The sequence below is a fragment of the Protopterus annectens genome, chromosome 1.part1, assembly GCF_019279795.1.
Source record: "Protopterus annectens isolate FY-2018-M chromosome 1.part1, PAN1.0, whole genome shotgun sequence".
NCBI lineage: Eukaryota > Metazoa > Chordata > Ceratodontiformes > Protopteridae > Protopterus > Protopterus annectens.
In genome coordinates, this window is record NC_056726.1 from 535,790,838 (window position 1) to 535,804,794 (window position 13,957).

At 44.7% G+C, this 13,957-nt stretch overlaps 1 protein-coding gene across 1 annotated transcript in view; it reads left to right on the plus strand.

Moving 5' to 3' along the window:
• The window catches only part of L3MBTL2 (L3MBTL histone methyl-lysine binding protein 2), a 1,942,600-nt gene that overhangs the window by 158,515 nt on the left and 1,770,128 nt on the right, over positions 1 to 13,957 (plus strand). The window contains exon 3 of the mRNA XM_044087125.1: positions 12,251 to 12,330. Coding sequence (XP_043943060.1) covers positions 12,251 to 12,330 — 80 coding nt within the window. The remainder of the gene's footprint in view (positions 1 to 12,250; positions 12,331 to 13,957) is intronic.

A 13,957-nucleotide genomic window follows, 5' to 3' on the forward strand; every position in this document is an offset into this window, starting at 1 on the left:
GCTTCAGGGAATTCAAATTTATCCATACCTGGACGACTGCCTGATACAAGCGGACAACAAGATCAAATTAACAAAAGATTTGGAAAAGGTTATTCACCTCCTGCAGGCCTTGGGATACACAGTCAACATGAAAAAGTCTAGGCTGATACCATCCCAAAGGATTACATTCTTGGGTGCAGAACTGGACACATCAAATCAAATGGCATTTCTCACAGCAGAAAAACAAAAGCAACTACCACTCTATTTCAAGGCATTAGCAACGCAGAACCAGCTTACAGCAAGAAAAATCCTGCAAGCCCTGGGTTACATGGCATCCTGCATAATATTGATCCCACATGCCAGACTACATATGAGGAAGTTGCAATGGTACCTAAGGAATTTATGGTCTCAGCACAAGCACAGCCTAGAAACCCAAATTCCAATAATTCCATGCCTGAAGCAAGAATTCCTGTGGTGGGCTCAGGCCTGTCAGTTGAACAAAGGACTGCCTTTCCACACCCCTCATCCAAGTCAGACTATCACCATGGACGCCTCAGACCTCGGTTGGGGGGCACACATGGCGGACAAGTGCATACAAGGCCTATGGACACAAGACCAGCTGAACCTACACATAAATCAAAAAGAGATGCTGGCAGTGAAACAGGCAATTCAGACATTCAGACCATTTCTTCAACAGGGTCATTTGCTGATAAGGACGGACAACACCACAGTTATGTAGTATATCAACAAGCAGGGAGGCACACATTCATATCCTCTATGCCGGATGGCAATGGACCTGTGGAATGTGGCCCTGAACCTCAGCATTCAGCTCCAGGCCTTATTTGTGCCAGGCAAAGAGAATATATTAGCAGACACACTAAGCAGAACTACCACGGATGCCCACGAATGGATGCTGCATCCGGACATCTTCAAAACCATTACAGAGAAATGGGGGTTACCAGAAATAGACCTGTTCGCATCCCCACACAACCACCAATTGAGAAAATTCTGCACAATGACATACCACCCACTTGCTTGGAAGGTCGACTCCCTATCCTTCAGTTGGGAAAACCTAAAAGCATATGCATTCCCACCTCTACCTTTGATGCACAAAGTGCTACTGAAGATCAAAGAGGAGCACCCAAGGATCATACTGATAGCCCCAGACTGGCCGAGGCAGCACTGGTACCCGCTTCTGAGAAGTATGTCTTGGACCCACGCATGGCCTCTACCTCTAGTTCCTCTGCTGCTAACACAGAACAACTTCAAGATCCTGCATCCAAACTTGAAAACACTGCAGCTAGCTGCTTGGAATCTTACATGAAACAAAATAACCCAGAACTATCTCAGAGGGTTAAAGACATTATCCTAGAGGCTCGCAGACCCTCCACAAGGAAGACTTACTCAGCAAAATGGAAGAGATACCTCATTTGGAGTGCAACAAAAGGAGAAAATGTATCATTGACAAACATAGCTAACATCCTGGAATATTTAGCAGAACTTTTCCACAATGGCCTGTCTTACTCCTCCATCAAGATTCATGCATCAGCAATTTCAGCAGAATACAACATGGATCCTCCAGTCTTCTCTCATCCTCTACTCAGGCAGTTTCTGAGAGGAATTAAAAATGTAAATCCTCCAAGGAAGCCACCTCTACCTACATGGGACCTGAACTTTGTGCTGGAAAATTTAACACTTCCCCCTTTTGAACCAGCAGCAACAGCAGAATTACAGTTCTTATCTTGGAAAACTGCTTGCAATCACCTCAGCAAGGAGGGTTTCTGAATTACAGGCATTAATGGCAATACAGCCCTTCCTTATCTTCCATCAGGATAGTGTCCTTGAGAACTAACCCTACTTTTATGCCAAAGGTGGTCTCCAGGGTATCATTGAACCAAGCTATCCACCTACCAACATTCTTTCCCAACCCACAGAACAGGGGGGAAAGACTACTGCACACCTTGGATGTACACAGGCAATTGCGCTACTACCTGGACAGAACCAAGAGCAATAGAAAAACTGACCAGCTTCTGGTAGCATATGCAGCAGGAATGGAAGGAAAAGCAATTTCAAAACAGACAATCTCAAAATGGATAGGAAATTGCATTAGATTTTGTTACTCCTTTCATGGGAAGACAACTCCAGAAAACATCAGACCTCACTCCACAAGGGCTACAGCCACTACTACAGCTTTCTTATGAGGAGTGGCTACCAAAGACATTTTAGAGGCTGCTACTTGGAGCTCCGTGCATACATTTGCCAAGCATTATAATCTGCCTTTATACTCCAGATCCCGAGCTGGTTTTGCCACTGCTGTTTTGCAAGGGATCTTAACTACACCATAATCTTCTTAGTGCCTCCTCCCCCAGTTTGGCTATGGTATTCTACCCATTTGTTAGGACTGCAGATGCATCCTTGAAGGACATAGTACAGTTTTGTACCTACCATAAATGTAGATGTCCGAGAGGAATGTATCTGCAGTCAGGATTACCCGCCCCCCTTCCCCTCTGTGGTACTCCTAGGGTATTTGCCCATCTTGTAGCTAGCTGGGGGAATCTATTATGGTGTATTTGTTTGTATATATGTATATACATGTTTATTTTTTGTTTGCTCTCTACTATTTGGAATCATTTGCATTTATCCAAATTTAGCCTTCCTAGAGGGCACCTGGCATCTGGGGCAAGAAACACTGAGGAAAATGGCGTCGGCTGATGCCTTTATACCCAATCGACAGCAGCAGTGACGTCTGGTGAAGTGCGACATCAGCCGAGGCCAGACCCAGACTTTGGAATCCGGCCGACCGAAGGGCTGCCTGAGGCAGGACAACCCATTTGTTAGGACTGCAGATGCATTCCTCTCGGACATCTACATTTATGGTAGGTACAAAACTGTACTGTTCAGCTTCTCTGCAAGAATTATACCTGGAAGATAGTCTTATTACTTGCTTTTACTTCTGCTCGGAGGATTTCTGAGCTTCAGGCCCTTATTGCCATCCCTCCTTTAATTTTTAATAGGGGAAGAGTATCTGTTCATACTACTCCTTTTATGCCCAGGTTAGTAGTGAGTTGTCCCTTAATCAGACAGTTCAACTCCCTTCCTTTATTCCTTCTCAGTGTTCTAGTGAGAGGGTCTTACATACTTTGGATTTACCCATTGGATAAAACAAAGGCCATTCGTAAATATGACCATTTTTTTTTCTTTTCATCCCAAGACATTGGGTTTAGATGTTTCTAAGCAAACCATCTCCTCCTGAATTTCTAAGACTTTTTCTTTTTGTTCTTTTCATCACAGATGGCTGTCTACTTCTGTTAGAGCTCATTCCACTAGGGCTGTTGCCTCCATCTGTGCTTTCTTCAAGGGGTTGGACACCAGTTCCATCCTTGAAGCTGCTACTTAGTCCTCAGTGTGTACCTTTACTAAACATTATAAATTAGATGGTTTCTAGGGCTAGAGCAGGTTTTACTTCAGCCATTCTATGTGGGTTTGTTGAGGGTTCTTCAAAGCCTTCCACCCTACTGTGAAGAATACTGCAACAGTGATATAGGATGTAGTACAGTTGTGTAAAATCTTACCATAAAGTAAATGGCCTCTTCAGTGTTGCAGTATTCGCTCCTTCCCTCCCATCCCCTTTCTTTCCTTTGGATTTTACTTTAGTTCCCCTCCTGGCCAAGGGTCTCCTTTTTCCATCTGCATTTTCTTCTTTTTGGATGTGCATGGTCTGTTTCATCCCATGGAGACTCCTCTCTTCTGGGTCAGTTCAGTTCTGGGTAACTGCATCTTTGTTACCTTTATGCCCTCCATCCTATATGGGGAGCATATGAGTTACATATGGTGCATGCAAAGTCTAAAAGCTTTGGTATACTGGGCAGACCCTTGGCAAGAGATTCCTACTGTGAAGAATACTGCAACAATGAAGATAAGGATGTCTACTGTTATGGTAGGATTTTACAGAACTGTAGTTTATGGTAAGTTTTACTTATACCACTGTACTTTACGATTTATTTTATTATCTGTATTTATCAGGCAGCATTTAATTGTGCTTTTTGTGGGGAGATGGGTGGTTGTAGTAGCTTAATACTAGTCCTGGGTTTGATGTCCTTCAAGGATGCATCTGCAGTCCTAACAAATGGGTTGTCCTGGCCTCAGGCAGCCCTTCGGTCGGCCGGATTCCAAAGTCTGGGTCTGGCCTCGGCTGATGTCGCACTTCACCCGACGTCATAGCTGCAGTTCAGCGGGTATAAAGGCATCAGCCGACCCCATTTTCCTCAGTCTTTCTTGCCGCGTGGCGCCCGAAGCAGAAGCTGTTCGCAAGTGCCGGTCGGTCAGAACCAGAGATTGCTACTACCGAAGACAAAAAGTACCCCGTTGGGAACTCTTTCTTGCCTCAGCCGATGTCAGGAAAAAGTGAATAACTGTTTAACTTGTGGGAAACAAATACCTCATAAAGATTTCCACTCTTACTGCCTACCTTGTTTAGGCCCAGACCACGACGTAGCAGCTTGTCTAGCCTGTGCTTCCTTCAACCGACGGACACTTAGACGTCGGTCGGAATTTGCAGAGGAGTTTTTCGGCTCCGCTTTTGCTTATATCATGCCGTCGGAGACTCCGACTTCACATTTAGCTAAAAAGCGTAAGGATAAGGACCGACACTCGCGGTCCGCGGTTTCGGCCGAAACCGCGGTTAAGCCAACCGCGAGTGTCTCTGTTTCGGCTGAAACAGAGTCCTCGGTTCTTCCTTCGGCCGAAAGCATTCCTCCTACTACGGAGGCCTCTTCCAGCATGGCTGAATCTGCTACGGAAAATCTACCTGCTCTTACAGTTTCTCAGGATTTATCTGATACTATTCCCTTAGATGTATCTACTCCTGCACGTGGAGCTGCTAGGCCCCCTGCATCCATGTCAATTAAGGCTTTTGCCAGGGCCAAAGCAGCTAAATCTTCAAAGGCCATACCTGCTAAAACCCCCTCTCACAGGCCTAGCACTAATACTCAAATGCTTAGTCTAGCAGAGGATCTCATTTCTTTGATCAGGGGAACCCAGTCTCACCCTGACAGGGCCTCTCACCCACCTCCAGAGAAGAGGCCTAGAGCAGAGCCCCCTGAGCCAGTTTCTTCGGATTACTCCTCTGATGATTCAGAAAATACAAACCCTCCAGAAGGCCCTTATTCTCCATATGAGGACTCTGATGCAGAGGATTCCATACCTTCTGCCTCTCCTCCTGAGGAATTTTCTTTGGGGAAACCTTGCATGCTATGAGGGAACAATTTCAATGGCAGGGCCAGGATTTTTCAGACTCTAGGAAAAGGCTTAGGACCTTTTACATTTACCACAACATAGGCCTTTAGCTATTCCTCCAGTACTTACAGTTGTGGATGATGCATTTAATGATGCTTGTACTGCCCCTGACTCACTGCCTCCGGCCCCTGCTAAGCCCGACAGATACTACAGGGTTCCGGACACACATTATCATTTGTATAAGGCTCCTATAGCAGATCCAGAAACTATTTCACAGGGCCCCAAAGCTGTAGCAGCTGCCTCTGCCAAAACCCCCCTCCCCTCTGAAAGAGAATCTAGGGCATTGGAGAGATGGGGTAAAAAAGTTTATACTTCTGCTACTCTTTCGGCTAGGGCCTTAAACTGTCAATTCCACATGATTCAGTATCAGGAATTTCTGTTAGACCAGCTCACTAAAAAACTGTCCTCGCCTGAGCCTTTAGACCATAAGTCCCTTCAGGATTTGGTGCATAATACTCGGCAGGTCAGTAATCATTCCTTAAAATGCGGCTATGATGCACTGGAGGCTTCCTTTAGATCAGCTATGACTGGTACAGTGATCAGAAGGCATGCATGGTTAAAAGAGCAATCCTTACCAGACCATGTAAAGTCAAAGCTTCTAGATGCTCCCATGGAAAAGCAGTTTGTTTGGCTCCCCTGCACAGCAAGTGTTGAAGAAGGGGGAAGAAAAAGCTAAATCTGTCCAGACAGTCAAGGATTTCTTACAGGTCCAGCCTCCGAGATTTAGTAGGAACTGGCCTTCCAAAAATTGGTCCTTTCCAGAAACCACTAGAGCCCAGAGAAGCAGAAATAGATGCCCTAGAGGCAGAGGTCAATCCAGAGGTGCCTACAGGGGACGCCAGTGGCAGCCTAACAGCCAGAGAAGTACTGCCACAGATCCAGCCACTACCACTTCCACAGGACAATCACAGTGACTTGGCTCTGAAACCGCCTACCAGGGAACAACTGGGAGCACCCTTAGGCGGAAAGCTAGCCTTATTTTCAGTAAATTGGCATTACATTACAGGAGACAAATGGATTTTACAGACAATAGACAAAGGCTACAGGTTTCACTTCCATACTCTTCCAAGGAAGAGAGGAATGCCAAACCTACCTCCAAACCAAAGGACAAACGCTCTACAGCAAATAGACCACTTACTAAGGATGAGAGCTATAGAAAAGGTACCGGCTATGGAACAAGGACAAGGATTTTATTCAAGGCTTTTCCTGGTACCAAGAAAGGAAAACCAATGGAGACCTATCCTCGATCTGTCCGCTCTAAACACATCTCATTGTTCCAAAATTCAAGATGCTGACCCTACAGCAACTTCTTCCCATGCTGGGCAAGGAGTCTTGGCTGGTGACTCTGGATCTCAAGGAGGCATACCTGCACGTCCCCATTCGACCAACTTGCAGAAGATACCTCAGATTTCTTGCAGGATCAGAGCATTATCAATTCTCAGCATTGCCTTTTGGCTTATCTACTGCGCCCAGAGTATTCACGAAATCCCTGGCATCAGTAATTGCTCATTGCAGGCTTCAGGGAATTCAAATTTATCCATACCTGGACGACTGCCTGTTACAAGCGGACAGCAAGGACAAATTGACAAAAGATTTGAAAAAGGTTATTCACCTGCTGCAAGCCCTGGGATACACAGTCAACACAAAAAAGTCAAGGCTGATACCATCCCAAAGGATAACCTTCTTGGGTGCAGAACTGGACACATCAAACCAGATGGCATTCCTCACAGCAGAAAAACAGAAGCAGCTACCACTCTATTTCATGGCATTGACAACGCAGAACCAGCTTACAGCAAGGAAAATACTGCAAGCCCTGGGTTACATGGCATCCTGCATAATATTAATTCCACATGCCAGACTACATATGAGGAAGTTGCAATGGTACCTGAGGAATTTATGGTCTCAGCACAAGCACAGCCTAGAAACCCAAATTCTAATAATTCCGTGCCTGAAACAAGAATTCCAGTGGTGGGCCCAGGCCTGTCAGTTGAACCAAGGACTGCCCTTCCACAGGCCTCACCCAACCCAGACTATCACCACGGACGCCTCAGACCTCGGTTGGGGGGCACACATGGTGGACAAGTGCATACAAGGCTTATGGACTCAAGACCAGATGAACTTCCACATAAATCAAAAAGAGATGCTGGCAGTAAAACAGGCAATTCAGACATTCAGACCATTCCTTCAACAGGGTCATTTGCTGATAAGGACGGACAACACCACAGTTATGTGATATATCAACAAGCAGGGAGGCACACATTCTTATCCTCTATGCCGGATGGCAATGGACCTCTGGAATTTGGCCCTGAGCTTCAACATTCAGCTCCAAGCCATATTTGTGCCAGGAAAAGAAAATATATTAGCAGACATCTTAAGCAGAACCACCACGGATGCCCACGAATGGATGCTGCATCCAGACATCTTCAGAACCATCACAAGGAAATGAGGACTGCCAGAAATAGACCTGTTCGCGTCCCCACACAACCACCAATTGAAGAAATTCTGCACAAGGACATACCACCCACTTGCTTGGAGGGTGGAATCCCTATCCTTCAGTTGGTAAAACCTGACAGCATATGCATTCCCACCTCTTCCTTTGATGCACAAAGTGCTACTGAAGATCAAAGAAGATCGCCCCAGGATCATCTTGATAGCTCCAAACTGGCCGAGACAACATTGGTACCCACTACTGAGGAGTATGTCCCAGGAGCACGCATAGCCTCTACCCCTACTACCTCTACTGCTAACACAGAACAACTTCAAAATCCTGCATCCAAACCTGAAAACACTGCAACTAGCTGCTTGGAACATTATATAAGGCAAAATAACCCAGATTTATCTCAAAGGGTTAAAGACATTATCTTGGAGGCTCGCAGACCCTCAACAAGGAAAACTTATTCAGCAAAATGGAAAAGATATCTCATTTGGAGTGCAACAAAAGGTGTAGATGCATCATTGGCAAACATAGCTAACATCCTGGAATACTTAGCAGAGCTTTTCCACAATGGTCTGTCTTACTCCTCCATTAAGATTCATGCATCAGCAATTTCAGCAGAATACAACATGGATCCTCCAGTCTTCTCTCAACCTCTACTCAGGCAGTTTCTCAGAGGAATTAAAAATGTAAAGCCACCAAGGAAACCACCATTGCCTACATGGGACTTTAACTTTGTGTTAGAAAAGTTGACACTTCCCCCTTTTGAACCAGCAGCAACAGCAGAATTACAGTACTTATCTTGGAAAACTGCTTTCCTGCTTGCAATCACTTCAGCTAGAAGGGTTTCTGAATTACAGGCATTAATGGCAGTACAACCCTTCCTTATCTTCCATCATGATAGAGTGTCCATGAGAACTAATCCTACCTTTATGCCAAAGGTGGTCTCCAGGGTATCATTAAACCAAGCAATACACCTACCAACATTCTTCCCCAACCCGCAGAACAGGGGGGAAAGATTGCTGCATACTTTGGATGTACACAGACAATTGTGCTACTACCTGGACAGAACCAAGAACAATAGAAAAACTGACCAGCTTCTGGTAGCATATGCAACAGGAATGGAAGGAAAAGCAATTTCAAAACAGACAATCTCAAAATGGATAGGAAATTGCATTAGATTTTGTTACTCTTTTCATGGAAAAGCAACTCCAGAAAACATCAGGCCTCACTCCACAAGGGCTACAGCCACTACTACAGCCTTCTTACGAGGAGTGGCTTGGCTACCAAAGACATTTTAGAGGCTGCCACTTGGAGCTCCGTGCATACATTTGCCAAGCATTATAATCTACCTTTATACTCCAGATCCCGAGCAGGTTTTGCCACTGCTGTTTTGCAAGGGATCTTAACTACACCATAAACTCTTAGTGCCTCCTTAGTGCCTCCTCCCCCAGTTTGGCTATGGTATTCTACCCATTTGTTAGGACTGCAGATGCATCCTTGAAGGACATAGTACAGTTTTGTACCTACCATAAATGTAGATGTCCGAGAGGTATGCATCTGCAGTCAGGATTACCCACCCTCCTTCCCCTCTGTGGTACTCCTAGGGTAATTGCCCATCTTGTAGCTAGCTGGGGGAATCTATTATGGTGTATTTGTTTGTATATATGTATATACATGTTTATTTCTATTTGCTCTCTATTGTTTGGAAATATTTGCATTTATCCAAATTTAGCCTTCCTAGAGGGCACCTGGCATCTGGGGCAAGAAACACTGAGGAAATGGCGTCGGCTGATGCCTTTATACCCGCTGAACTGCAGCTATGACGTCGGGTGAAGTGCGACATCAGCCGAGGCCAGACCCAGACTTTGGAATCCGGCCGACTGAAGGGCTGCCTGAGGCCAGGACAACCCATTTGTTAGGACTGCAGATGCATACCTCTCGGACATCTACATTTATGGTAGGTACAAAACTGTACTTTTCAGTGTTTCCTTATGCGAGTACAAATATGATAGCAGATGTTTTAATGAGATAATTTTGCCATGTTTTGTAATTGTTGTGGTCTGTTTCATGCTGGGTTGAAGGGATGCTAAAGTTGCTTAAGGTGAGAAAGAAAAGGGAAGGTAGGGGGTATAACAGTGTTGTGGTTAGTTTTGTAGAGTTTAAAGGAGGAATGTTTTTGTGACCGTTTAATGAGAATATGCTTGTAAAGTTTGCAAGATGTGCTAAATTTAGTTAGGGCTGTTGGTGTATAGTAAGTAGTTGTGTTTAGAGTGTTAATGATTGCACAAAGCAGCATTAATAGAGTAAGTTTGTGCATTGTTCATGCTGTTTTCTTAATCCAGTAAAATATGACCCTGTGACCAGTCTCTCTGCTACTCCTCTGTTTCCTGCAGCAGAAGGGTGGAACGTGCAGCTGGTTCAGGATTAGAATGTGGATGTAGGACTTCTATTAGTAATTTTCTGGGGAGGGATCATATTTTAGTCTGTAGCTTGAGGAGGAGTCAGATGCTAGTTTGTTGTGTCCTTTTTGGGGTTAGAGGTTCTTGGCTGAGACATTCTCCCTTTACAGTGTGCAAAGAAGTGACTTATGCTTTTTCTTTTGCTGCCCTAGGATTGATGCAGTTATTGTGACCATCGGAAAAATTTTGAATCCTTTTTGATCATGGTTATGGAAGTTGCCTTCATTTCTGGGTGACCCCAACACCATTTGAGTGTCTGACCAAGACTCTCTTCTCCTAGGCCCTGCTGATTCGGATGGAAGACCTGTAGTAGCTGCGTGTTGTGGGTCACCTTTGTACTTGAGTTCATGCTGTGCATATGGTGCCTTGTAGTGGCACTGAGGTCAACTCCTATAAGGCTCCAGTAGATGATGTGGGCACTTGTTGCTGAATCTTAGTTCCCCTTGCAGGGCTAGAGTTCATCTTCACATTTGACCAACTTGTGTTTTTTGAATTAGTCTTGTCCAAGTAATACTGGAGCTTATCAAGCCAGTGGGGAGGGGGGGGGGGTGTCCATCCTCCTCATGGGAGCACTTGTTACCACATTTTAGAAGGTGGTGATCTATCCCTGCACAGGTCATTTTTTGTTCCAGTTCATTTTAGGAGATGAGAAGTTGGAGCACTGCCGGATTCTTCACTCATAAGAGTAGAGTGCTTTTCTCAATCAGGTCTCCAGCAGAGCAGCTGTGATCAGTATGTTCACTGTTGAATGGACTAGTAATTCATTCCACAATATTTGCCTAGATGTCCTTCAAGGATGCATCTGCAGTCTTAACAAATGGGTTGTCCTGTCGTCAGGCAGCCCTTCGGTCGGCCGGATTCCAAAGTCTGGGTCTGGCTTCGGCTGGTGTCGCACTTCACCCGACGTCATTGCGGCAGTTCTTCGGGTATAAAGGCATCAGCCGATGCCATTTTCCTCAGTCTTTCTTGCCGCGTGGCGCCCGAAGCAGAAGCTGTTCGCAAGTGCCGGTCGGTCAGATCCAGAGATTACTACTACCGAATACTACTTCGAAGACTTCTATAAAGCTAAGTACCCCATTGGGGACTCTTTCTTGCCTCAGCAGCTGTGATCAGTATGTTCACTGTTGAATGGACTAGTAATTCATTCCACAATATTTGCCTAGTTCTTGATGGGTAGGTAGTCAGTTTCTCTTAGCAGAAAGGCCCAATGGCAGTGTTGTTTTGTCGACCTGCTTTTTTTAAGTAGCAGTTTCCAGTGGCTGTCTGGTTTGCCATGGTCAGCTGTGATCTTTCCAAGTCCTCAGCCTTCTTGCTGGGCTTACTGAAGATCTTTGACTTCTTTCATCCTGGAATTTTTACTGTTTGTGATTTGTCACAACCATGGGAACAATCACAGAAGTGTCTTCAGTGTTGAATGTAACAGATTTGTACTGTATTAGCTGGTCTATGAAGAAGACATTGCTTGACGGATCAGCTAGATCAAGGTACCCTTCCTCTGTCATATGGGTGGGTGCCTCTCACCAAACCAAGTGCAGTTGCTGACTTCCCTACAACGCAAGATGATGTGTGTCTGTCACTTGATAGAACTGAGTCTTTATTGATCTTAACGTGTATGGTGGGTGCCTTCTACAGGCAAGGTGATAAACTGGCAGACATTAAGGCTGAATTTGTTTGTTGGTAGTGCATGGCATCACGGATTACATTGTCCCAGTTGTGGCTATCCCTGATGTGATAACACTGAAAATTATTAAGCCAGGTCATGATTTTAAACAGAACATGTCAAAAAGGGTCCTCTTTGAGTGCTGATACTGCTAAGAAAATGTCTTTTTTTGTTTTGTTATTCCTGTACAGTATCCTTTTCATACCCAAAGCAGAAGTGTCAGAGTATATTCCTTTATTGCATGTATGTATAGCTCTTATAAAGCACATTATGCAGCAAAGGTTATCTGTCATAAAAGTAATTTAAGTTTGTCACTAATATTGCGGTATTTGAGAAATGTCTAATGTGGTTCGTGTTTGATGATGCAAATGCCATGTTTATAATACTTTCCATATTTGCTTGTATTTTTTGAATTTTTAGCTGTGGCTGTTGGGTTTGACTGGGGGAAGCTTATCAAACAGCACAACTGCAAAGCTGCTCTGGTTTCTTGCTTCAAACATGTAAGTAATATTGCCATAAAACTACTGGTTATTTAAACTGGGAAATATTCAGCCAAATTTAAACTACAACTACATCAAGATAGTTACAGATACTGTGTAAAATCATCTTTGCTATTAACTGTTGATTCATTCATTCACTTTTTAATTCATTCATTTTTTTTTTTTTTAATTTTAACTGGGAAAGTTCGACTGAGTACAAGCACATTTTCTGTGTAGGCCGAAGGAGAAAATTTGGATTTATTACAATTTTAAAACACATTTGAGTATAGCAGGATGTAATAAACATTACAGTAAGTATACTGAGTAACCCCAAAAGATGGTTATAATATTGGGTATATATTTGAATGAAGTTTTCTAACTTCGAATGCCATATGGGCGACACCCTGTGGTTGAAGTTAGAAAACTTTGAATACTGGGGGGGGGGACCCAAAAAAACGAAAGGGTCACCTATCATGTTAAAGCAGGGGGGCAAGCCCACCTGCACCCCCACACCCCCTGCCCTTTAAATATACCAACTCCGAGATTGCACTATAGTGCAGTAAAGGGATGTCTTCCCTTTACCGCATTATAGTGCAGTCTTGGAGTTGTATTTAAAGAATGGGGGTTGGGGTTGTGGGGGGTGCAGGGGGGGCTTGCCCCCCTGCCTACAATCCTTAGTTTAGAGTTTAGTCTTTTTTTAATTTTTTTCAGTATTCAAAGTTTTCTGACTTCGGCCATATGGTGTCGCCCATATGGTATTCGAAGTTAGAAAACTTTGTTCAAATAATATAGACCCATAATATCATGGGTCAGTGACAACAATAGAAAAGGATGCGACATTTACAAAATAATAAGTAACAAGTCATTTGGACAATGATCTAGAACCTGGCCAGATGTTCTTCGTGTTTCACTGTTGCAGTCATTACATTTGGGTAATCTGCTGGCAGGTTGCCGTCAGTCGGCCTGAATAACAAAGTCTTGGGTCCTGCGTCGGCTGCTGTCTCCTCTTCCATGACGTCCGGTCATCAGGGGTATAAAACATGCAGCCGACGCCATTTTAATCAGTCTTTCTTGTCGCGCGGTGCCTGAAGCAGAAGCAGTTAGCAAGTGCCGTTCAGCCGACTCCTGAAATTTTCGATGTCCTTCATGGATGCATCTGCAGTCATAACAAGTGGGTTGTCCTGTCGTCAGGCAGCCCTGCAGTCGGCCGGATTCCAAAGTCCGGGTCCGGCTTCGGCTGATGTCGCACTCCACCTGACGTCATCTCTGCTGGTCTTCGGGTATAAAAGCATCAGCCGATGCCATTTTCCTCAGTCTTTCTTGCCGCGTGGCGCCCGAAGCAGAAGCTGTTCGCAAGTGCCGGTCGGTCGGATCCAGAGATTACTTCTACCGAATACTACTTCGAAGACTTCTAAAGCTAAGTACCCCGTTGGGGACTCTTTCTTGCCTCAGCCGATGTCAGAAAAAGTTAACAATTGTTTAACCTGTGGGAAACAAATACCTCATAAAGATTTCCACTCTTACTGTCTGCCTTGTTTAGGCCCAGCCCACGACGTAGCAGCCTGTTCGGCCTGTGCCTCTTTCAACCGACGAACGCTTAGGCGCCGGTCGGAGTTTGCAGAACAGTTTTTCGGTACTGATTTTGCGT